The sequence below is a fragment of the Antennarius striatus genome, chromosome 20, assembly GCF_040054535.1.
Source record: "Antennarius striatus isolate MH-2024 chromosome 20, ASM4005453v1, whole genome shotgun sequence".
Classification (NCBI taxonomy): Eukaryota; Metazoa; Chordata; class Actinopteri; order Lophiiformes; family Antennariidae; genus Antennarius; species Antennarius striatus.
This window is the reverse complement of record NC_090795.1, coordinates 4,139,349-4,164,414: the sequence shown is the minus strand read 5'-3', so window position 1 is coordinate 4,164,414 and position 25,066 is coordinate 4,139,349. Positions and strand designations below refer to the sequence as shown.

General features: G+C 44.6%; 1 protein-coding gene across 3 annotated transcripts; it reads left to right on the top strand.

Annotated features, from left to right (window-relative positions):
* Positions 1–319: 319 nt before the first annotated feature.
* On the top strand, positions 320–24,077 carry slc4a2b (solute carrier family 4 member 2b). 3 transcript variants are annotated; one of them, XM_068343926.1, is made up of 23 exons: positions 320–513; positions 4,819–4,990; positions 11,702–11,870; positions 11,966–12,192; positions 12,358–12,476; positions 13,234–13,448; positions 14,969–15,105; positions 16,455–16,635; positions 16,710–16,845; positions 17,139–17,340; positions 17,427–17,532; positions 17,604–17,788; positions 17,968–18,172; positions 18,253–18,459; positions 18,561–18,709; positions 19,566–19,760; positions 20,123–20,338; positions 20,639–20,728; positions 20,818–20,984; positions 21,064–21,317; positions 21,406–21,575; positions 21,777–21,950; positions 22,181–24,077. In XM_068343926.1, the coding sequence occupies exons 2-23, from the start codon at positions 4,931–4,933 to the stop codon at positions 22,259–22,261; spliced, it is 3,645 nt and encodes a 1,214-aa protein (XP_068200027.1). In that variant the 5' UTR covers positions 320–513; positions 4,819–4,930; the 3' UTR covers positions 22,262–24,077. The 3 variants fall into 3 exon arrangements, with proteins under 3 accessions (XP_068200027.1, XP_068200026.1, XP_068200028.1); XM_068343925.1 differs by having other exon boundaries at positions 17,424–17,532; XM_068343927.1 differs by lacking the exons at positions 320–513; positions 4,819–4,990 and adding an exon at positions 9,436–9,569 and having other exon boundaries at positions 17,424–17,532.
* Positions 24,078–25,066: the final 989 nt, after the last annotated feature.

Sequence of the window (25,066 nt, the reverse complement as noted above, 5' to 3'; positions counted from 1 at the left end):
TTTGCTTGCAGTGCAGCAGAGGTGGACCAAACTTTTGTTGCACAAACAGATTAATCTGTTTTTTTGTCCCTTTTTTTGTTGTTGGTCTAATCAAACAAAACCACTGCTTTGTGGAAGATATCGATCGTGGGGTTGAATTTCCACCTTATGCTTGAGGTTGTGTGTGTATGTGTGTGATACACACAGATGGATTTTTGCGTCTGATCCCCAGCCTCTGACTCAGTGTTGAATGGGTCCTGGAGTCACATGACTACTTGTCAGCAGGCCGGAGTAGGAAACATAATCTGGAGGAGGAAGGCTGCCCCTATCAGTCGGTGTATGTTGGTCAGAGAGAGAGAGCGCTCGATCAGCCGGGGCATATCTCTAACTCTCGTTCCTTTTGTCTCTCTATCTCTCTTTTCTCCCTCTGTTTGGTTTTTCCTGCACTCTGACCAGACCGGGTCTCTCTTCGCCACAGAGTTCAGAATTTCTCTACAATGTCTGCGGTGGCTTCTCTGCTGTAAACATACAAAGGTATGCAACACTCACTGATCTGTCTGTATTTATAATTTTTAATTTGTTGTCAAATTACCTTTTTTGACAGAATGTCATTTTGTGCTGCTTGTTTAATTTTATCATGTGTTTAATTCATTCTAGTCCTCGGGTAGTGCGGTTGTATGTCAGGTGTAGACGATTCACAGCCAGATTTTTGACACTAGTCGCACGCCTGTTTTTATCAATTTAATAATCTACAAGATTATCTGTGACTCTACTGTAGATAAATCCAGTATAGATTCAGGAATTACACAACAGAGTCTCAATCAAACATTTTCACATATTCCACTGCAATAAGTCCACAGTTGGAGCTTCTAGACATCAGAATGTGGAAGTGATGGCTTTCTTAATGCTCTGGTGGAATCTGAAGTGACCATTTGTAAGTTAATAAAAAAAACCGCTTCCTGATTTGTTTGTCTATTTAAATCACTTCTGTTTATTACGCGCACCATTTGTCTGCAATCAGATCTTTAAACAAATGATATTCAAAATAAAATTTAAAGTGAAACATTAACATCGGATCACTTGGAGCCGTCATATCGTCTGTTTTGCTCCTTTAGACTCGCCTCCTGGGAGGTGGATGCATGCCATGCTGTCTTCTTTTTAGATCCGTTTCTTTAATGAAACTTTAACCCACCCCTTTCCTCCCTGTCATTGTTCGTCTTCTGTAACTACAGGCCCTTGTGTCGGTCGAGGTTTGGCCATCCAGCTCCTATGTGGACAAGTCACTTTACACACCTTATTGAACTGTTGTGCTCTTTGATTGACTTTGTACAGTATATGATCTTGCAGTTTTACCATTTGTGTCAAGTTCCTCTGGCTAGGGCAACCTTCGTTGCGATGCATCCTCTGAATATTTGTCTTTCTGCATTCATTGAAAAAGACTTCCTGACTTTTTTAAAGTCTTCTTTTCCCCCAGAGGTATCCGTAACCTGCCTTTATGTCCCCAATCAAAGGAGGACAGTGCTCTTTTTAGGACATTTATAACATCTGAAAGTAAGCAGGGCCTTTTTTGGAGGGTGTTTTGTGTAATTACTGGAAATTAGGGTGGTTATCAGTTTTATTTTTGTACTCCGTGGGAGATTAATTCTTTGCTCTGAAGGTGTGATGTAAAACTCAACATCGGAACAATCAGATGAATTTCAGGTCAGACGGTTTCCGTTTGGTCTGATAAATTTGGCCTACAGATAACAGCAAAGGAAACATCCTCAGAACCGCAGCAGCGCGTTAACTCAGCATGTACAAATAGCGGGTTACTCATTATCAGCTGTCAAGTCAGTCAAATAAGGAATGTGATGACCTTTGACCTGCATGCAGAGGAGCTTTTGTTTAGGTCATGCTTATAAAAAGAGGTGATTGTATTTAAACTTGGTGACGTCTGGCGCTCATATATAGCACACGAGTCTTAGATGTTGTAAACGCTGGCAGATAAGATAAAACTTCATCAGATAAAAATCAGATAAAATGTCTCTGATTATTCCAGGTCTGACATTACGGGCAGAATCCCAGAGTGACCTTTTTCTTTTCTTTTTTTTAAATATAAATTTCAACCTCCTCTTGATAGGCTCAGTCTATAGTTGCCTTCTTCCTGTTTTCATACTTACTTCCTCCCAGAAGGATAATTTTCCCAAAGCCTTGCCTGCACACATTTGAATGTGTCATGCATGGAAAAACGTTAAACTGGGAAGGAAAATCCTTTTTCTGTAAGACTGTGTCTTTACATGACTCCTGCCTGAACACCAAATTCTTCCAGAAGAAACTACAAACTGATGTTTTGTCCTCTTTTCCCCTTTGCTCATTCATCCACATCTGTTTGGTCATTACATAAGGGATAACCATTTCCTTTCTTTTCCCCCTCCTCTGATTGGTTGTACCTCATTACAGACAAAACACATCAGGATCATTTAGGAGCATTTCAATTGCGGCCGCCATTGTTTTCTCCTTCTGATCGCTGTTGTTACAGACCTGCCTTGAGGTAGATAAGCTGGTTCCCATGCTTTCTGCTCAGGATCCCAGGGTTCTGTAACTTTATCCCTGTGTACCCGGTCCTGCATCTTCCACAGTGGTGGGGTCTAGATTTACTGAGAAAGTAATCCTCAAACATACCCCGGCTAGCTCCAATAGACTGCATTATCGAGGATCAAGGATAACTTTATTAATCCCCCGAGGGGGGGAATTCTTGTGCAGCCAGCCGAGCATAAAATAACATTAATCAGACGACAACAAATGCAGCAATCAGACATCAGCGATGCCGGAAACAACAATCGATAAAAACAGATGGGAGATAAAAAGAATGTCAGAATAGTTACAAGAAGAGAGGCCGAAAAGTAATAATAAATAATAAGTTTCATCAGAAGGATGAAATTGTCCACGGCGCAATTTCCGATCCCGTCTGGTTTGACGTGACTCCTCAAACCTTAGAAGCTGACGTCCCGTTAGGACCTTATTTAAATGACTTGGAGTGGTCACCATTGAGATAGAGCCACAAGGCTTCTCTTTGTCCCCCCCAATGAGCTCACCTGATAGGACCCCCCCCCTTCCATACGTTGAGGCTGAGTCACGGGTTCCGTCGCTGCTCAGGCCCTTTACTGCATGTCATCTTCCCTCTCCATCGCCTTCCTCTGCCCGTCGTCTCTTCTGTATCTTTGCCTCCTACCTTATCAGTAAAGCACGTGTTAAAAAAGAAAAAATCCAACTTTAAACACTTAAATTTAATCTCTTATCATTGATTGTGCTTTAATGAAACATACAGCAATTGTACCTCACTCTCGACAAGGTCATTAATGTGATTACGCTCAGATATCAAGGAGACTTATCAGCTCTTTGATATCTGTTGTTTAAAAACTGGAATAGATTTGAATTTATTTTTTTTTATTGTGATTTTGTGAAGTGACGCAGAAGAGCGAAGAAAACAGCTCCTCTTTTAACTTGCGCCTCATAAGATTTAAAAACTCCATTTCGGCTTGTCCCGTTGGAAGTCGCCACAACATCTCATCCAAGGTTTTTTATGCTGGATGCCCTTCCTGCCACAGTCCTCTGCATTTATCCTGATCTGGGACCAGCTTACAATTGACACTGGCTTGTGCCCCCGTAGGGCTGCAGAATTGAACCCGAGGCTGCATACATACATGACATTAACGCTTGAGAAGGCAGAATCATCTTGACTGTAATTATTTATTTTGACTGTTTAAGAAGTTTATCTCTGTAATTTCATGGCAAATCTACCTTGATTGCACTTTTAATCTTGCCGTTATATATCTTATAACCGGGGGTGACGAACGCGGAGGTAAGTAGAGGCACGTGCCGCCGCTTATCAAAGGGTCCTCTGCACAGTGGCAGTGCGTTATCTGCCTCTTATCTAACACTAATGGCTAATGACCTTCAGTGGTGGCGAGGAAGTGTTGCACGACTTCAAACCAGGAGCCACTGAAATTAAGGTAATGGTGTCATTGTTTGTAAAATTACTTTGATGCAGGATGTCCTTCTGCAGCCTCTGCCATTGGTCCTCCTCATGTCTGATGTCATCTAGTCATGTTTCCACCTCATAAAAGTTGCATCAGGTTTATTTCGGCCAATTTGGGTGTAAAATGGGTTCAACCACTCAAAGGTGCGGAAGGGGCTTTCAGGAAATCTGGAAACTGTTGATTACTCAGACCACATGACGTTGTCACATGACACTATAGGCGGTGTGGGAGTGAGGCGTGTTCCTTTGTCTTTTGTTGGCTTTGCACTTCAGCACACTGGATACGAAAATCAAAAAGTCAGCACTTTAAGAAGCTGAAGTGATATGTGTGTGGTTTACTGTCCACGCCACATAAACTGAGGAGGAATCAGAGCCCTGTCAGACAGAGTTGTAATAACTGTGATTTATCTAAAGCAAATAGTTAATATTTAAACTAACCTCAGCTATAGGTTGTGAAGTGTGCCGATCAGCAAGTGTTAGCATAACAAAAAGCTCACTTCTTTACCCCAAATGAACCAAGGTTTTCTCAGTATGTTTATGATCATCTTCCGACTGCATTGCACTAAAATTCAAGGATAGTAATAAAATAATAATAATGCTCTGCTTTTGGAGGATCTATGACATCAACATTATTTTCATTAATTCCTTTTACATCTAAAATATTGAAGTCAAGAGCCAAAACTCTTTTCACTTTCTGATTGCGCTTCATATTGAAGGATCACCGGCCTGCAGCAAAAAGATTTTTTGGTTGTCGTGTTTGCCTCATATTGCAAATGTCTGGCTTCATTTGGGCTAACCCCTGATCCGTCTCTTATCTCCAGGTTATGCTGCCCAAAAGCAGTCTGAGTCCCAGTGAGAAAGAGAAGGGCTAAAGCCACGCCAACTCAAACCAGCTTTCCACAGCCTCTCCAGCAGCGACTTCACTGTTGAGCCATGAGCAACCCCAACGCTCCCAAGAAGATTACCGATGCTGCGGCATCGATTATTCGCAGTGTAAGTCCACGCGAGCCAAGAAAAGCTTGAGGGTGCTCTGGGAGGTCAGGCTTCAGCATCACTGCCCGTATGGTTTAAAGCAGGGGTGGCAAACTCATTTTCACCGAGGGCCACATCAGCATCACGGCTGTCTTCAAAGGGCCAGATGTAAATAATAAATGTATCTAAATGTAACTCAATGTAATGCAAATAAATGTAACTACTCCTAAATGTTAAATAACTCAAAATTTATTGTTATAACATAAATCCTTTTATAAATCTTTTTGTAACTTTTTTGTCAATGTTAAAATGGGTTGAGTTACTTTATTGTGGGAAATGTAGTTTTTGGTCAAAGCACACTTTTGACCTATTCTTTTTTAGACACTCTGACCATTTCGCGGGCCACATAAAATGATATAGCGGGCCACATTTGGCCCCCGGGTCTTGAGTTTGACACATGTGGTTTAAAGGTTTTATACTATTCAGGTGAAGGTGATGCTAACAGTTAGCGTGTTTAAATCTGTAACTGCTCCAAATTTGCTTAACTCATCTTCTCTCCGTTTGGATTTATGCTGCCTCAGCATCCTCTGGCCCCTCTGGCATCGCAGTGTGTATTTTGGACAGTCATGTGTACAAATCTAGTTACATCCTCGAGCCAATTCTCTGGCACCATGCAATATTTCTGACTGGCCAAATAAAAAAAGCGTAACGAATTGCTCAAAACCACTTCAGATCTGCAGAGACAGCAGCTGCTGCTGAATTTCCCTTGTCATTACAGCGCCGGGGAATGTCAGCAGTTCCACAACTGAGACAGCTTCCTTCCTCTTTTCATTAACTTTATGGGTTGCGAGTGTTGGAAACACTAAAACAATATTTGCGCATGGGGTCGATCTGATAACCGCGCTGCCTGGAGCTCAGCGGCTCAAGACAGCAGCATTCTTCGACTCAGGACTTTCTCGAGAAATCCACCTTAGGATAATTACGATGCTGCAGCAGAAAACATCCCAAGCTTAGAGGAAAATCCACCAATTGAAGCAGATGCCATGAGTTTCCCATGGTTACTTTACTGCAGGAGTTAATATGTTCAGTTCCACTGCAGGAATTATAAGGATTGCATGTTCTTTTCTACTTCATATTCTTTTACTTCAATTCAGGATTTCTTGATTTATTTTTTTTGGCATAAACTCTGCAAGAGTTAACCATTTTACTCCTGACTGAGTTTAGAAGCTTTAATTATGTTTTTGAAAGTCTGAAAGCTTACAAGTTCTTCCAACACCCATCTATGCATGTACATGATGTTCTTCAAGAAAAGACAAACCTGATCCGTTCCTCGTTGCAAAAACTAATGTAGGAAATGCTGTCAGTTAACTTTGTGGGGGTTTTTTGTCAGCTCCTTTCTTTTTGGTGCCAAACTTCCAACCTCGGTCAATACCCACCTGTAATCTGGAGGGGGTTGGACATGAACGACTTAAGCGCGGTCTGAATTTGAAACCCAACCCCATAATTCTGGACATAGAATGCAGAGAATTCGAGAGGTGGAAGTTGATAAATGCCACGTAACGAAAGATGTGCAGGGAGTCCAGGAGGCCACGGGTTAAAGAGGCTTCTGATATGTTTTCCTCAACATTTGGAGGATTATGTTTCTTAAATTTATTGGTCTGTCTGTATGTGCAGTATGAATGATTTCACTTTGCTCTCGTAAAGTTGTGGTTTGAACAGATGCTGTTCAGAATGAGCAAAGCTTCGCTGATGTTTGTGTAACCTGTAAAACGGTTCACTACCGTAAAAAATATTCAGATTGTGATCTGGAGTAAAAACCGGTCTGTAATGAGATTTTGCCAGCAGGAAGCCTGGTGACCAAGAAGCCCTCTGATGATAAAAATGTTTGCTGTGTGACAGAACCTTCGCTGTCATTGGTCGATCCGTCGGCTCCGACTCTCCCAAGTTAATCATTATCTCCTGAACAATGTGTGTTTGTGTGCAGGCTTGGTCAGGGAGAGTTCAGGTAATCCTGTTTGAATTATGGAGGGATGATGTTGTGAAACCGGCCATCTTCTTCCCACCTGACGATCTTGTCCTGGTCATGTGACAAGAACTGATAGACATAAAAGTAGCTGGTGGCTTTTTGCTATTGAGTTCCTCATTGGAAAAGTAAACACAGCTATCTTGCTGTGTTTTGAGCGTGCAGCAACACACTTGTGTGTAATTTGATGGACTTTCTATATACGTTTAAGGTGAGTTTGTTTTGTCCACGCATGGAAAACGCAAACGTAACGCCTGCGTCCAGCATGGTCGCTTGTCTAAGTCTGTGTGTGAGGTTTGTTCTCCATTTCCTGTTCGGTCAATGAACCTTATGCTAAACGATATAAAGGGCTGCAAAGTAATTTAAGACTATTTATGCCTAAATAAACTCTGCAGGTGGTTAATGTTCACTTCAGTTGTGTTTTTAATATGTGTTCCTTCTTCACCTGCATTTCTCAGGTAAGGAAATCATTGGTAACAAACGCTACCCAACGCCTTAATACATCACTTATTACAGATGGTTACCCCTCTAATGTTAGCAGGTGGATTTCTGAGTTTTTCTGCAGGGAGGGACTGTTTTCTTTTCAACAGATTCGCTTTTACTTTTAAGAAGAAGTGATGTTACGCAAACTGAGATACCGCCGCTCAGTTTGAAACCTCAGTGGTTCCGTTTGGCTTCTCCTATCACACAGAAGGGCAAGAGGTCAGAGAGCATTTCAGCAGAGCAAACCAGGGCTGCCTTCACAGAATTGGATCCTACAAAGAAATTGTCAGAAATTCTTTAATTTTTTTCCTTTAAGGATCTAAATGAGATTTATACCAACCACACCACCAGGATACCGTTGCTATAGCATAGCATAACGGCTACAAAGTGGGGGGAAATGGTGTTGTTCTCTCTAGAAGTAAATTTGGAGTTACCGTAACGTCTCAGTAAATAAAATCAGAATTAATGTGTTTAATCCAAAGTATAAAAGCATCACGTTGTAATTTTACAGAGATTTTTGTGCCAGTTTGGTTCTGATTCTCCAGCCTGCTGGCAACTTCATGGTGGCGGAAAGTGAAGGATGTTAATCAATGTCTTTCGGTTAAATCGGAGCGTGGCAGAGCATTTAAATGAGGTTTTTTGTCTGAATGGGTATCACAGTTTTCAGTCTAAAGTCAACTAATTTGAAATATTTGCCTCCTGAAATGGTCATATTGAACTTTGACATCTGTGGCGGTGACTCACGATTGAGCGCGTTTCATTGACATCTTCAACTTGGATAAATGTGATAAATCTGCTTGAGCTAAATAACATTTCAGTGTTTGGCTACTGAAAAGCCTGTTTACCTTATATGAAATGATTAAACTGATGACTGCAGACAGCTTCCCAGTACAAACAGAATCAAAGGGTATCACCAGACAGGGAGCAAAAAAAAAGAAAGAAAGAACTGGATATGTTTTCCAGCCTCAGAATGATTGGACTGTCTCTGTTAGTGAAGCCACTGACGTGTGCATTTGTGGATTGAAGGAATACAAGTTTCTGCAAGAGGAAGGTGTGAAAAACAATGATGTAATTCAGTAATGACGGTTTGCCGTGAGCGAAAATGAACTCGGAGCACATTTTACCCTCAGACCTGCTTGCAGATATGCCCAAAGTGACTCATCAGCCATTTGCTATGACATGGATCTCTGCGACATCTTCCCTTTTCCCCTCCCTGTGCTGACCGTGTGGGATTTGAGCCTCACGACACACATAATCCTCCACATCGTTATATAATGCAGCCATTGCTTGTGTGCACCAGACAAACCCTGTTCCTGTTAGCCTCTGCTGCTAATTTGGTTTTCTGCTAGGGAGCAAAAGTTCAAGTTTTCTTTGTTTCCATGCTTGCTGTCTTACTTTAGCATTTAGTTATCACATTCGCTGCATTTGTGCCCATTAATGATTCGTCTATAAAAAGAAACCATTTTTTTTGCCTCATGAGTTGTAAAATTTGCCTTTTTTGCTGACAAGATCAAAATCTATCACATAAATTTACCCTTTAGTCGTTTGTCACGTAGAAAGCAGTCAGTATTGTTCATTATTACCTTTCAGCAACAAGCAACACTTTCATCAAGCTGCGTTACAACCCATTATTTCACATTTCTTCTGTCAATATTAGCCATCAAAAATGTACCCAAGATGTTTAGTCCCTAAGCATTTACATTGCCCTTGACTGAGAGCACCTTAGTCAATATTTAGGCTTCATGTGTCAAAGTTAAAAAGCTGAGAGGAATGTCAACGTGAGGTTTTGTTCCTGGCTGTTCAAACACGGCTTGTCCTTTCAGTCAGCATTTGTCCTCAAAGCCAGAGCGCGACTCGTGTTTGTTCTGCCCGGGCACAATGGGCAGACTGGTGAAGGTGGCCGCTTTGCCGATAGGGCTCTGATTAGGGCATCACGAGGCTTTGATAAGCATAGGCGAGAGGGATATCTCCTGCTTGTGGTTCTTAATAGAGGTGTCGAGGGTTAGAGCTCCAGTGTTGCCATGGTGGAGGGCAGCAACGCTTGTTGCCGCCGAAACGTTTGATCGAGATTAAGCTCACGCTGCCATGAGCGAGGTAAGTCCCCGAATCGCCTTGGTGAGATGGAGAATAAAAGAAATACTACTCCTGGTGAAAGTTTGATTCATCGTCAGGTGGGCTTTGGTTTTTAGTGTGGTTTTTTTTTAACCCAGCTCCCCCTCGGCTCGTCTTCAGACGTGGTTTTGGAGTGGTGGAACTTTCTCTCGTCTCTTTGTGAATCCCTCACACGTCCCTCCCACCTCTGGGGGTTTACTGTGAAACCATGATATGAATGAGAGCCCTGTAAAAACAAACTGACAGATAGGGTAGCAGCACACATCTGGATGGGATCTGTGCTCTCAAAAGGTTTTGGGATTAGGTGTGTAATTAAATTTTGAAGAATCACAGAAAGATCTCCTTTTTAATTTTTTTGTATACATTTCTAAAAGAAGCATCCTCCACGTAGGCCGCTTCATAGTTTATTGCAGTTTTATGGTCATATACTAACTTTTTGTAGTTTAGATGACGAGTTGAGAGCATATCTTGAGTGTTTTTTGTTCTCTTGGGTGAAAAACTACACGATGAATCGAACGTTGGGTTAAGGTGCAGCAGACACTGGACCGCCTGTTCTTTGGCTCAGAAGTCTTAGCTTGTCCACAGAGCGCGGTTGTGTTGTCGCCTGTGTGTGGCATGTAAAACAGGTCAGAGTGGAACTGCAGTTATTTGGGTCACGAGAATCAGCTTTTCACACTTTCTTTGGACATGCATTGTTCACAAGCGTCAGTCAAGTCGAGCTATATGCCTGATAAGTCCGGTGTGAACTCTGCAGGTTTCTTCCCATGTTCTGCTAAATATGATGCATGAAAAGCATGTCATGCTACATAAGTAGCTACTAGTTCCTGTTCTGCATCAGACTTGTTGGTAAAACAGGGTTTAATGTGTTTTACGTTTGTTTCTAATGCTGGAAAAAAAAAATTCCTCTCAAGTAAAGGTGCAGCTTTTTCACTCAAATCATGTATTTAAAATTACGCATTTTCTTACATTTGGTAACTATTTCTGTTTTAATTGGTCAGAAAAACATCTTGTGATGAAGCTGCTTGTGTCTCAGTGTCAGGAAGTGTCAAAGGTCGCCAAGGTCATCTGGGGTTAAAAGCAATAAGGGTTGGGAAACTTTGACAAACCTCCTCCAAGCTCAATCAACCCTCAACAAAAAGTTCTGTTGCATACTCTTTTAGTCATCTGCGTGCATGGAAACAAATGTGAGGCTCTAATCAGAGTCTGCAGGTTGAGGTAGAGTAATCCTATATCACCACATGCTTTCTGAGACTCCCTACAGCCCGGGAGAAAACTTAATATATGATTGACATGTCCGGAGCCCTGAGAACCGCTTGTGGGAGCGTCGGCTGACTTATGGCCCTTAAGTTTTTTTGCGGGATCTGAGGCCTCAGCACGGTAGCCATGGCAACATTTACTCTGCCACGAGGTGGCTACAGCAGGGTCCTGTGGATCCATCCACCGTGACGCTCCAGCTAATCCTTATCACAACATCCCGCCGACGGAGCGCGCCCAGCGTGTCCCGGCGTCCCGCTGCAGAGAAACAGTTTTCCTCTTCTCCCTCATGATTCTTGTCACGCCACCGTATGGAAAAAGAGTAACGGATCAATGCACATGGCTGTTGTTTCCAGTTCATGGCTAATCTTCAGGAAAGGGAGGTCTTCATGTGATGGTCTGGCTGGATCTGCAGTATCAAAGCTCCCTCTAGTGGTGGTTTGAGTGACTGCAGACGAGTATGAAGCAACTAGAAAGAGCTTTGCCTTAACAGTTTGTAAAGAAAATATTTTTAGTGTTTTATTGTTGAATTTAATGATAAAGGAAAAGTTGGATCTTTTAATGGTTTGGAAATGCAAAAGCATTTTGGGGATGGTGATGAAACTGCTCCAGAAAACATACCTTGACTAGGTTTTATTTGCAGAGACATTTTATAGATTTGATTGCCTTCTGTTAGTAAAAAACCATAAAATATATTGCTTATAAACTGCTGTAAAAACATCTTTACTTTAAGGGTCAATCATTTAGATTGCAGCTACAATAAAATACCTTCAAGCATCTCAACAATAAACGACATTTTGAAACGTAAACTTGTGAATTAAAACAGATGTGTTTCTGTTCGTTTGTCCTTGACGTCGCAGCCCGAGGCTCCTGCCGCCTCGTCGCCACACGGGCCTCTGCACCCTGAGGAGGAGGACGACGGGGACCTGAACAAAGCTCTGGGCGTCCAGCGTTTCCAGCAGATCCTCAGCACCGCCACCGCCGTACCCGATGAACAACACCACAACTACCACGAGGAGGACATTGAATGTAAGCAACACACTCTACTCCATAATGCTTTCCAACATCCTGCAGGACCGCTTTTTGACCTTTTGAGTTCCGCATCTCCCCCACCCCACCCCCAGACCACCGTCACTCCTCTCACCACAGCCACCGGCCTCTGTCCAAACTGCCCCTGGAGGGACGGAAGAAGAAGAGCAGGAAAAAGAGAAAGGACAAAGATCACAAAAGCAGCCATGTTTCTAGCGGCGGAACCATAGAGGAGGGAGAGGAAGAGGAGGAGGAAGAGGAGGAGGAGGGGTCGGAGACGGCCCCCGCTCCGGCTGAATCTGAAGGAGCCAAAGATGTGGAGGTAAATCTTTCAATTTGTTAAGTAATAAAGGTCACAGTGGCATTATGGTCTTAACGGTTCTATGACAACCGTTTCCTGCTGCAGAACTTTAAGAGGAACTCTAATTGCTCACTTTTTCTTCATCGCAGCTGCGACTTCTTCTCATTCCCAATTTTCCTCCGACAGTTCTTCCTTTCCGATGAAGACCACGTGGTCAAACGTGAAAGCCTCCACGCGTCCCGTGAGCTGAACATCGTGCCGCAGTCTGGAGAGGGAGCGGATGCTGAGGATGCATCCTCTTCAGAGTGAGTCAAGTCTGCTTCTCTGGCTAATACAGAGAGAGAGAGAGGCTGGTTTGTGATACCGCTTTACCTGCTGGGACGATTGCATAAGGAAACATTCTCACGGGGGTTCTGATTGGGTGAAACCGCTGAGGCATGAGTCCGATTGGCCGTGTAGGTACACACCTTTCGTTACCACGTCTCAGGCATCCAGAAGACCCGCTGGGCTCCATCTGAAGGACCCGAGTAACCCGCTCATCAGAGGCCCGTATTTCACCCGTCACTACAGCCACTGCAACACACCTCCCTGGCCCCAGACAACCCCTGTGGCATTTTCTTTTCCACTTCACAAGGGTCTAATCCGAGCTGGGATAAAGCTGAGGACACGACTTTTGGAACGGTTTCAGTCTATTTGATAACGGAGGATTCATTTTAGAAAACGTCTGTTTGCAAAGGGGAAATATTGAAGTTTGAAATGCTGCAGACAGCTGACATTTAAAGGGCGGTGAGTTCAATGTGTTCATTCATCTCTTCTGGGCGTCGATTATATTTGAAAGTTTAGACGTGTGTTTGGACCTGAGATGCAAGCAAAGATTATTAGTGTTATAAAGAAAGTATCAGGAATGAAATGGAATATTAAAGCAGAATGGATTACAGCAAAAAGTGTGTGGCTCAGCCGAAACACGTCCCAGCTTCGCATTTAATTTCTTAAAAACTCGATAAGCGATTGAAAGTTAATTTTCCGAGTTCTGATCTCATCTGTTTTCCCGATTTGATCCAGTAAGCCGGCCCCTCCGGACGCCTCCGGCCCCGCTGCCCTCTCGGTTCCGCCTGATCACCCCGGACTCGCCCGGCAGTCCAGCCGGGGCTACGACCTGCAGGAGCGCCGGCGCACAGGCAACATGACGGGGGCCGAGCAGACCAAGTACCAGCGCATCCCCACCGATGAGAGCGAGGCTCAGACTCTGGCCTCCGCCGACCTGGACGGCATCAAGAGTGAGTTTCACCTTCCTTGAGACGTTTCTGCTGACATTTAAAGAGAATCTCTGCAGTTCATAACATTTACAAAGTTTTAATTCACTATTATTTGTGTTTTATTTTTATTATTGCAAGAAAAAACGTTACTAAATTGACAAGGTTTCTCCAGACTCTCATTTTCGATCATCTCTGAACTGTTTTCTGACTTGAAGGCATCATCTCCAGGTTTCTCGTTGCTCGGACTCCTTTGTGCTGCAGCCGGCGCCTCGACGCCCTGTGACGCTCGTGGCCCCCAGCCCAGCACGGAGTCGTGTTTAGGGCCAAGGAGATTTACGTCAGGGAGTTGACCCCTCAGCAGAGGGTAGCAGCTTATCAGAAAGCGTGGCAGACAAGCCCAAATTATTAAATTAGCCATTCCCACTGTCAGCTGAGGCCCCTGGAGTCAGGCCCAAGCCAACATGATGGCTAATTGTGAAACCTGGAAGAAGGCGCGTCCTTTATCGCTCATGCATTTGATCATGATGGATCTCGGAAAAACAAAGCCGAGCCCCCGAACAGGTTCCTCACCTGTAAGCCTCTGTGTCCGTAAATCCCTAAATCATCCTGGGAAAGTGTCTCTCGCTGCTGGCTGCCGCTCAACAACAGGAATTATTAGATCAGCGTCCCTCCTCTTTTGTTCGACCCCAGCAAATTAGCATCTCTGCTCCCTGATGCTTTCTGACAGAATCACCCCCAGTGGGGTCAAGTGGCGGGCAAAAAAAAAAAAAAAAAGGCTTACTTTTTACAAGATTTATCTAAATTTGCACTAGTTTGAGTCAGGCAGTTAACCTACGCCCATCCCTAAACCTCCTCCTCCAGAGTCTGTCCTGAACTCCACTCAGACGTCATGGAGTCGCTCGGCGAATGAACACAATGAACAAGATGAAGGATGAGAAACTTTCAAATAGAAAATATTTTTTACTTGCGGCGACTTGCTCTGATTTTACATGACTGGAGTCATTAATGAGCCACCGTAAAAACCTCGCTGTGTTTCTTGTAGGACGTACGAGCTCTGATAGAGGTAAGAATAAGGGAGCCTCGCTTTTTCTACAACTAGTTTTATTTTCAAATTGTCATGAGGAAGTCAGATTCTTAAATGCTGGAGACTTTGAACTAGTCTTTTTTTTTTTTTTAAGTTTTCCAGCCTGTGAATGTCTGAACTCCTCAACTCCTTTTCATGTCTGTGATGCTGTCGGCCTCGGTAACTCGACCCCCCGCTGAGGGGCCACAGAAACACGACCGGAGCCGGACCCTCTGGGACGGGCCGGCCTGAGATTTGGACTCACGGTTCTCAATGTGCATGTTGAGAGCGACAAAAACACAAACCAGACAAAAAAATGCTGTTTATGCACTCCGCTTGAATTCCAGTTACCTGGATGACGAACCTTACCGAACGTTGGTTTTTGTCAGATTTAATTTAAATCTGATGGTTCTGAAGCAGACGTGTCTTCACCTGTCCAAGCTGTTTCTATTAACACAGCTCTCTCCTCTTCCTCCAGGTCATCGTTTTGAGGATGTTCCCGGTGTGCGCAGACACCTGGTCAGAAAGGGCGCCAAAGGTCAGGTGGTGCACATCGGCAAAGACCACAAAGAGCCGACCACCCGCAGCCGCAAGCACGACCGAACGCCACACGAGGTGAGACGCTACCGGGTCGGATCGGATCGGTTCTGATCGGATGGAGCCGGTTCAGATCGGGTCAGATCAAATTGGGTTGTCACCCATCTTCATGGTATTTAATGACAGTTTGATAATTGATAATTGATCGGATGATGACTTTCCAGCTCCTCTGTGACCGATCATGAAGTAAAGGTCACTTCAGTTCCATTTAACACACAAAGACAAAGGGGGGCAGACTGGGGGGGGGGTTCCTTTAATCCTAACAGGTGATTAGTGAATTGTGATCTCTCTTCCTGTCGTTAAACGGCTTCAGATCAGATCACAGGTTGTGACAAATCTTTTGTGACGCTGCTCATTATTAATTGATCTCAGATAAAACAGGGACACATTTACATAATGCATGTAAATCACATAAACAAAAGACCTGTGTTTCCATTTGTGCTGGAAAATGACCGACGGAACCTTTTTGAAATTCAGTTTCACAATTCGAGTGGACAGGAAGTTCTCATCTTTAATGTCAGAGTTGAATCTTTTGATGATTGACTATAAATCCTAATAAACTCTGGGTGATGTTTTCCTCCTGTTCGTCCCCCGTTAAAACATTCCAGATGGAGCAGAAGGGAAAGAAAACATTTAAAAATGAATGAAAGACTTCTTTCCTTTCATACGCTGAATGGAAACGAGGGGGGACAGAATAGCCGAGGTAACTGGACGCCGTGACTCCTGAGAGAGAGAGCGATCTTTTATTAATGCACACACACATTCTCATACACCCCCTCCCCATTAGCCTGTCAGGTGTGTGTGTGTGTGTGTAATGACGGAGGCTTACCTGAGGGTACGGTCCAATGCAATCAGCACATTTGAGTCACCTCCTGCACCGTTTCGCTCCTCCAGCCCTTACCGGTGGTTCTGTACCATTCCGCCTCGCGGACAGGAGGCGTCCTGCTGGACGCCGACGCCTTTCAAATGGTTCGCTACCAGAAGGTGAGGCTAAGGCGAGCGGCCGGAGTCAGGTTGGACCTGTGTGAGCATGGTTTCACAGGCATGCAGCGGGCGTGTTTCGAGGAGGGAGTGTGTTCCTTTCCGTTGTTTGGTCTCCAATCTGACCAGCATGGTTTTCTATTCATCACCCGCCAGCAGATATTTAATCCCAATAGTCTCTCCTCTTTCTGTGTTTTTTGAATCCAGCTTTTTCGTCATGCTTCAGGGGGATAATACAGGATGTGTGTTTGTGCACTGAGTGGATTGAAGAGTTGAATTTGAAATACTTGAACGCGACTGAATAAAAACAAGCGCATGTGGTTTCATGCGGATCTCCTCTGCTGCTTCTCACCCGCCTGTGTGTGTGTGTGTGTGTGTGTTCTCAGGTGTTTGTGGAGCTGAATGAGCTGACGATGGACAAGAACCAGGAGATGCAGTGGAAGGAGACGGCAAGATGGATCAAGTTTGAGGAGGACGTGGAGGAGGAGACCGACCGTTGGGGGAAGCCACACGTGGCCTCGCTGTCGTTCCGCAGCTTGCTGGAGCTCCGGAGGACCATCTCACACGGTCGGAGGTGGAAATGGGATCGCTAGCGGGCGTGAACCTCCGCGTCAGAGCGCTCAATAGAGGTGTGTCCACAGGTGCGGTGCTGTTGGACCTGGACCAGAAGACCCTGCCTGGCATCGCCCACCAGGTGGTGGAACAGATGATCATTTCTGACCAGATCAAAGCTGAGGACCGAGCCAACGTCCTGAGGGCCCTGCTGCTGAAGCACAGGTGACAGACGAGCAGGGGCTTCTCTTTGACGAGATATTAAAGAAGGAGTTCCACTTTGTTTTCAGCTTCTTCCCTTTGTCATGGCGACGAAGGACGGGGTTGAGTTTGTTCCTTTGGTCACAACCACACTCTCGTGGACTTGAACCAGCAAGGTTTCATCTTCTATCTTCTATTAACCTTCTTTGTTTTCGCTGTCACACACTTCCTGCTACAAGGTGGCTTCATGCTTGGTCACTGCCTCTCTTCCTCCTCCTCACCCTCACCCTCTCTCTTCCTCTCCCCGCCTCCCCCAGCCACCCGAGCGATGAGAAGGAGCACGCTAGCACTTTCCCCAGGAACATCTCTGCAGCCAGCCTGGGCAGCCTGATCACGCACCACCACAGCGCCAATCACACCCATCAGCAGGAGCCGTCAGTCACCGACCCTCTGATGGGGACCGTCCTCGTCGCGGGGGACGCCGACACGCGCATCGAGATTGAAAAGAACGATTTGCAGGTCAGTTTAGCGCTTAAAGAGGCTATTTCAGGTTTTCTTTTTGTTCTTGTGTCACGATTTGGTGTTGTTTCCCCCGTTTGCAGCAGAAGGAGCCCACCATCATCCCCGGCATGCATCGTTCCAAATCCAAACACGAGCTGAAGCTGCTGGAGAAGATTCCAGAAAATGCCGAGGCCACTGTCGTCCTTGTGGGTGAGTGGAAAAGAAAACACGATTGAATTTTTTTTGGTGCATGTTGACTATCGTGTCCTGTCGTCTCTCAGGCAGCGTGGACTTCCTTGAACAACCCACCATGGCGTTTGTGCGCCTGCAGCAGGCGGTGGAGCTGGAGTCTGTCCTGGAGGTCCCCGTTCCGGTCAGGTTCCTCTTCGTTTTGCTGGGACCCCCCACCACAAGCATGGACTACCACCAGATAGGACGTTCCATCTCCACACTTATGTCTGACAAGGTGATTGGAAGCTAGACAAAAGAGGAAATGACATTTCGTTTTCGCAATGAAACAATTATTTTTGTGGCCAGATTATGAAATAAAATGAAATAACCTGGATTGACACCACGTTAACAGACCTTTAGGTTTTCCTTATCGCTTGTTTCATTGGTTAAATAAATATCTGAATCACCATCCAGCAATTCCACGAGGCAGCCTACCTGGCAGACGAGAGGCAGGACCTGCTGAACGCCATCAACAGCTTCCTGGACTGCAGCATCGTTCTTCCGCCTTCGGAGATGGGAGGCGACGAGCTGCTGCGCTCCGTGGCTCGCTTCCAGAGGGAGATGCTGCGCAAGCGGGAGGAGCAGGAGGTCAAGGAGCCGAAAAGTCGTGAAGAAAAGGGTGAATATCGTCGTTTATCTTGTTATCTGTGCATCGGTTTCGTTTAAGCGACACGGATTAACAACCTGCTCTTCAAACAGAGGCTCTGCTGACCCCTGAGAAAAAGTCAGATGACCCACTGGAGCGCACCAGGCGCCCCTTCGGTGGCCTGGTGCGAGATGTGCGCCGCCGTTACCCGAAGTACCTGAGTGACTTCAAGGACGCTTTGAACAGCCAGTGCATGGCCGCCATCATCTTCATCTACTTTGCGGCGCTCTCTCCCGCCATAACGTTTGGAGGCCTCCTGGGTGAGTCACGCACCAGAAGAGAGAGACGCCCTAATCATCTCCAAGCACCGACGCTTCCTCACTATCCATGAGCCGTTACACTTGTGACCTTGTGTCTCCAGGTGAGAAGACCGAAGGCTTGATTGGCGTTTCTGAGCTGATCGTGTCCACGTCGATCCAGGGCGTGATCTTCTGCTTGCTCGGAGCGCAGCCGCTACTGGTTGTGGGCTTCTCTGGACCGCTGCTGGTGTTTGAAGAAGCGTTTTACAGCGTAAGTGTAAAATAAATCAGCTCCCTAATGGCAGACCACAAAACCCAGCAATGAAAAGGTTTCCTTTTGAGCATTTCATTCTGAATTGTATGGATGTTGCAGAAGTTGAAAATGGATCAGAACCAAATGGATCCTGGTTAGCTTAGCTTAGCATCAAGACTGGAAACGGAGGGAAAATACCAACCTAACTGGGACTCTGAACTTTACCCATTCTTATGTGACCAGGACCAGATGTAACTTATAAATGTAACTTAATGTAACTCAATGTAATGTAAAATAAATGTAACTACTCCTTAATGTTAAATAACTCTGACTTTAGTACTCGTTCAAGTTACAAACGTTAGTTAGACAGAAAAAATATGTTTGTTCCTCTGTTATAACATAAATCCTTTTAATTTGTCAGGTTATTAAACCCACAGAACTCCATCAATCAAGGATCAAACTATCAATGAATAAAGAAAAATAACATCAAACACAAGTTAGGACATTAACTTTGTTCAAAACGTTTTTGTCAAAGTTAAAATGGGCTTAATTATTGCATTGTGGGAAATGTAGTTTCTGCTCAAAGCACACTTTTGACCTATTTATTTTTGACACACTGACCTTTTATGCTCTCGCAGGCCACATAAAATGATGTGGGGGGCCACATTTGCCCCCCGGGCCTTGAGTTTGACACGTGTGCTTTAACCAATTGCTTTTGAGTGTAAAAGTTTCTTTTATCTTTATGTAATCTGATGTAGAAGTTGCTAAATCCTTAAAAGTGTGTGATTTTACGCTGTGATTTTACCACCTATTTTAGAAACTAAATGCAGTTTGTTGTTGATGTTAAAGGTTTCTTTTCTCTGTATCTGCACAGTTCTGCAAAGCCAACGAAATGGAGTACCTGACAGGCCGCGTCTGGATCGGCTTCTGGCTCATCATCATCGTGGTCGTCACGGTGGCCTTCGAGGGAAGCTTCCTGGTCCGCTTCGTCTCCCGCTTCACGCAGGAGATCTTCTCCTTCCTCATCTCCCTCATTTTCATCTGCGAGACTTTCATCAAACTTGGCAGGGTAACACACCCGAGACCTGAAAAAACAACTCCTGATTACAAAAAAAGTCTTTGTCGGCATGCCATGGGTTCAAGTCCCCGACCCTAAACTGAAGGGACTAATCTCTGTTTTTCTAGCGACTGCACCTGAAGACTTTTGAGACTGATTTATCTCGAAAAATGAAATGGATTAAGAATTTAGTTTATAATCCGGATTTATGATTTTGGAAGGTTTCCCGTTTTTATAGACTTGAAGCTATTTGACTACATTTTCCACAGATTGCTACCGGCATAAATTATACTCCCTCTGAGGAAAGCCCTGGTGCACATGTCGTTAGGACCCTAAATATTAGACATTAATCTGACCCCCATGTATCTTTCCAGATTTTCAAGGACCACCCACTGAAGCGATGTTCCCTCAACAATGGCACGGAAGTAGAAAACATCACGGTTGCTCCGAGCAACAGCAGCGAATCAGTGAAGATAACGGTGCAAGGGGAGCCCAACACCGCGCTGCTCTCCCTGGTTCTGATGGCCGGGACGTTTTTCATCGCTTTCTACCTACGCAAGTTCAAGAACAGCGCCTTCTTCCCCGGAAGGGTGAGGAGCTGAAACTCTGTTTCAGTTTCACATTAATGGAGCAGTTCAGATTTGGATAAATATCTAAAGAAAACAAGTTAATCAGTGAGATTAAGAGACACATAATAAGATAACTTCAAGGGTTAGGGTTAGCTAAATTAAGCTTAGATGACTAACAGCCAGACCTGTATTGTTCTCTGGAGCTTCCAAATCAAATCATTCTCTACCTTCATTGTTATTTGTTTAAAAAGCTCAACAAATGTATGAAAGAATAAACCGGTCTTATTCTGGGATGCTTGTCTCACGTCCTCTGGGGTTCAGTTTCGCAGGATCATTGGAGATTTCGGCGTTCCCATCGCCATCCTCATCATGGTCCTGGTGGATTACAGCATAAACGACACGTACACACAGGTAAGACGATTGGCTGCTTGTCAAAGATCCACAACACCGACGGATTATCGTCTTCCTCGTTGCTGATTCTCTCGTCATCCTCCGTCTAGAAACTGAGCGTTCCTCGAGGTTTGTCCGTGACGAGTCCCAGCAAACGTGGCTGGGTCATCAGCCCTCTGGGTTCAGACGGGGAATTCCCCGTCTGGATGATGTTCGCCTGCTGCTTACCGGCGCTGCTGGTGTTCATCCTCATCTTCATGGAGACTCAGATCACCACGTGAGTCACTCTGTCAACACGCCCTCAAACTGACTCGCCCGTCCTGTCGTCTGACTCTGCTTCCATCCACCTCCCGCAGCCTGATTGTGAGTAAGAAGGAGCGTATGCTGGTGAAGGGTTCTGGTTTCCATCTGGACCTGCTGCTGATCGTCGTCCTGGGGGGCATCTCGGCGCTGTTCGGCATGCCGTGGATGGCCGCCGCAACCGTTCGCTCGGTAACCCACGTCAACGCCCTGACCGTCATGAGTAAGGCCGTCGCCCCTGGAGACAAGCCTCGCATCCAGGAGGTGAAGGAGCAGAGGGTCACCGGGCTCCTGGTGGCCATCCTGGTCGGTCAGTGTTAGATACTGAAGTCTTATTGCTTTTCTTCCCAACCTTTAAAGTCAAAACCCCTTCAAAGAAATAAAATAACCCCCCCCAGGTATGTCTATTGTGATTGGCGACCTGCTGCGTCAGATCCCCCTGGCGGTGTTGTTCGGAATCTTCCTCTACATGGGGGTGATGTCGCTCAATGGGATCCAGCTGACAGAGAGGATGATGCTGCTGCTCATGCCTCCCAAGTATCACCCAGACCACACCTACGTACGCAAGGTAAGAGGTTTTTTTCTTTATAATTTTAGTTATTGAATAAGACCTGCCGATTCAAAGTCATACAAAGATGAGAAAAGGGATTTTTTTTTCTCCATGCAAGATTTATTGATAACTAACTGATAAATCACTTTAGGTCCTCAAAGCAGTTTAGTATTTGGAGCTGACTCGTTGGACTGATGCGTGCTGATTCGTTTCCTCCAGGTCCGTACGCTACGCATGCATCTGTTCACCTGCATCCAGGTGGTGTGTCTGGCAGCTCTGTGGGCGGTCATGTCCACCCAGGCGTCGCTGGCGTTCCCCTTCATCCTCATCCTCACTGTCCCCGTCAAGATGTTCCTGCTGCCCCGCATCTTTACCGGCAGAGAGATGGCATGTGTAAGTCGACCACACGAGGGCGGTATAAGCATATTTGTATGAAATCCATTCAGTGTCCGGTGTAAAGCAGACAAAACTTGTATTGAACTTGTATTTTTGGATTGAATATTTATGGGCCTAAAATTGTCATCCATCACAAACCAAACGATACGTCGAACTAATAATAATAATAATATTAAAATGTAATAATGATGCTTCATATTGAAAAACGTGTCACCTGTCTCCTCCAGCTGGATGCAGATGACGCAGAGCCAAAGTTTGACGATCGCGAGTGTCAAGATGAATACTCCGAGATGCACATGCCAGTGTAACGCCCCCACCCAACACAGATACTCCTCCCCACAGGCGTGGCCTCTTTGGAAACACCCCCGCGATACAGATGCACCAACGGAGATCTCCTAAAAACCGCTCCTGTCGGGGCGAATCCTGTGAGATGCTCACAGTCTCTGTCTGGTTCTGTTGGCTGTTACTTCGGTCAAACTTCCGTTTGATCAGATTGATCAAGTTTGGGGGGAGGGGGGTGTTAAAAACCATTTTAGGAGGTCAAACAAGTAGTGTACAAGTAGTCTATTTCAGGAGACAGATCACACGGTGCGATCAGAATTAATTATGATGATCACAGATAGATTTGCAGAACAGATTCGCTTTTATCCCTGAGACATTGCTCTGATTCACATTGAATATGTGGAGGATAAATGGGATCTATTCTTTTGTATTAACATGCTGATTTAGTGCTTTTTATTTTTCGTGTTTTAAGCTCACCAAGCGCCTTATGAAGGAAATTAAACGTTATACTGCGAGGTGTTTCTTTTCCCTCAGCATCATCTCATCTTAGACGGATGATCACTTTTCCCGCCTCCCGAAGCTTGTAGCACTTTTTTCAAGACACCAAATCTGAACAATGACTGTTTTGTCTAATCGTTTTTATCTGCATCGTGATTTATTTTTCCTTTCCAGTGAGTGTTTGTGAGTGATTGTTAGCAACACTTCTTTAACCGTGTTTATTTTTGTACTCAAACGCAGCAGCCTAGATGATAGTTGGGCTTTTTATGACAAATTCTATATCTGCAGTGAGTCAAAGTCACCAGCAGAGGGAGCTCTACATCAAGTGTCTTATACTAATCCCATCATTTTTGTCTTCTTAATAAATGTTGTTGCAGAAGTGGTTAAAACAGTGGCCTAATGTATACTCTAAATGTCTCTACGCACATGTTTAGGGCACTAAAGTATTGATGTGGAGTTTCCTTTGAGGTGTGGTTGGTCTATGGGAATTATTGTAATTTATTGGTTTCTATGTCAAAGTGCCAAAATCTTATGTACATATTTTTGTGATCAGAAGAATAAGCTGCTGTTATGAAATCTCACATCTTCTAACATCTTTTCTCGGCTTAAATTAACAAGATTTAATCTAACATTCCGTATTTCAACACAATTTATTTTTATTTTTTTCGTTGGAACATTTCAGTCTCATTTGTGTGAACGTGGGCGACCAAATTTCCACACAACTGTGTCTAGACAATCTCTATATTCATGCATAACTGATAGGGAAGGATTTTTAAAAAAGTATACGCATCAGTTTTTTGTCGTGTTGTATCACTGAGACTTGGATTTGACTGTCGGATCTTAAATTTTTTGGTCCTCTGTTACTGTCCAGTGTGGAATCCAGACACCGTTTTTCCCTGTGAACAATCCCAACTCGGCTTGTTTGGTGTCACAGTAATACCGTGGGAGTACCCGTGGAACGTGATGAGAGGACGCCACACGTGTTACAATAGTTTGCACTTTTGAGACAAAAATCAAACATCTCTTCATTATTTATCTGTTGCAATAAGAGGCATTTATATTTGCTGAAATATCCGGAGAATGTCACAACCATTTGGCTGCTCGGTGAAGATGAAGGTGAAGATGAGGAGCAGGGAGTTGAATTCAGTGTCCGTTTGATGTTTGCTTAATGTGCCTGTGAATGAAGTGAAGGTTGTTTGTGTATGCCAAAGTATATCTGTCCTGAAATGCTGATTTGTTGTACTTTTTCAAGAGCAATACAAGGTCCAAGAGGCTATTGCTGATGTTCCCTTGTTCATTCATGGTGAAAATATTGATGACAAATAAAAGTTATTTTCTATTTAACCCAGTTCTGTTGTGTTTTACACCAACTTTTCTTTGAATTTGCTGGAAGTATTTGTTCCGCTGGCAGCGTATTGGAGTACAGGTTGGTGCCGTTTGTAACCTGCAGGTTCCTATTCTGACATTTTCAACCTTCCATCTACTTACAAGAGGCATCCTGTTTATTTTGTTTCCTGAAAATGCAGTTTATATCAAATAATTTCTGTCTTTATTTTGCAGGATGATTTGCAAGTTGCAGCACCTTGAACTCTCTCCAAATTAAACTTTTTACATCAAATAAGGTCATTCATGGCTTGGGGAATAATTAATGGTTAACAGGGTTTCTGTCAGGATACAAAGAGCGCTGGATGTGATGTTCTGCTCGGCAGTGTGAGGTCTGTCCTTCACCTCAAGACTACACACACAAATAAAGATGGCTGCTTTAATGCTTCTCTTATTCAGCATTGGAGCCTTGATCGGTTCCTGCAACACCGAGAAGAATATCTACGCCAGACTCCCTGAGGGCTTCAAGAAAGGAGTGGATCGGGTCATGGAGATGCTCCGATCTGATGCTGAAAACCAGACGCTTGTCTTCCACAGAAGCATCTTTCAGTCAGACATTGAGGTAGTGTTCAGCTGCTGTTCATGATTGCGAGTAAAGTCCTCCCTTTTTCACGCCTGCTCCTTCCTTTCAGCCTGACGATCACGTTAAATACATCTACCACCACTTCTACCTAAAGGATTGTGGGATTAACGCCACAGCCTGTCAGTCCAGAAGAGACAGGGTAAGTTTGGCCTCCTTTACGCCAATCAGAAATTACTCTGAGGGTCCCGGTGTCTGTCCTGACCCATCTGTGTGCTGTTGGGTTTGTGCAGGTGGTGATCGACTGTGGCATCTGTTACAAAACCATTAATGACCAGATTCAACCAGATCCCAGGTTCTACGTTCGATGTGTCAACAAAAAGGAGCTCACACGGGTCAGTTTGCTCACCGAGATGCTGTACCAACTTTA

Bases quoted from the DNA above. Each gene is read 5' to 3' on its own strand.
- slc4a2b (XM_068343925.1), top strand. From the start codon at position 4,931: ATGAGCAACCCCAACGCTCCCAAGAAGATTACCGATGCTGCGGCATCG. The intron at 16,636-16,709 runs GTCGGAGGTGGA...GTGTGTCCACAG, and splicing joins CCGGAGGACCATCTCACACG to GTGCGGTGCTGTTGGACCTG. The intron at 20,729-20,817 runs GTAAGACGATTG...TCCTCCGTCTAG, and splicing joins TAAACGACACGTACACACAG to AAACTGAGCGTTCCTCGAGG.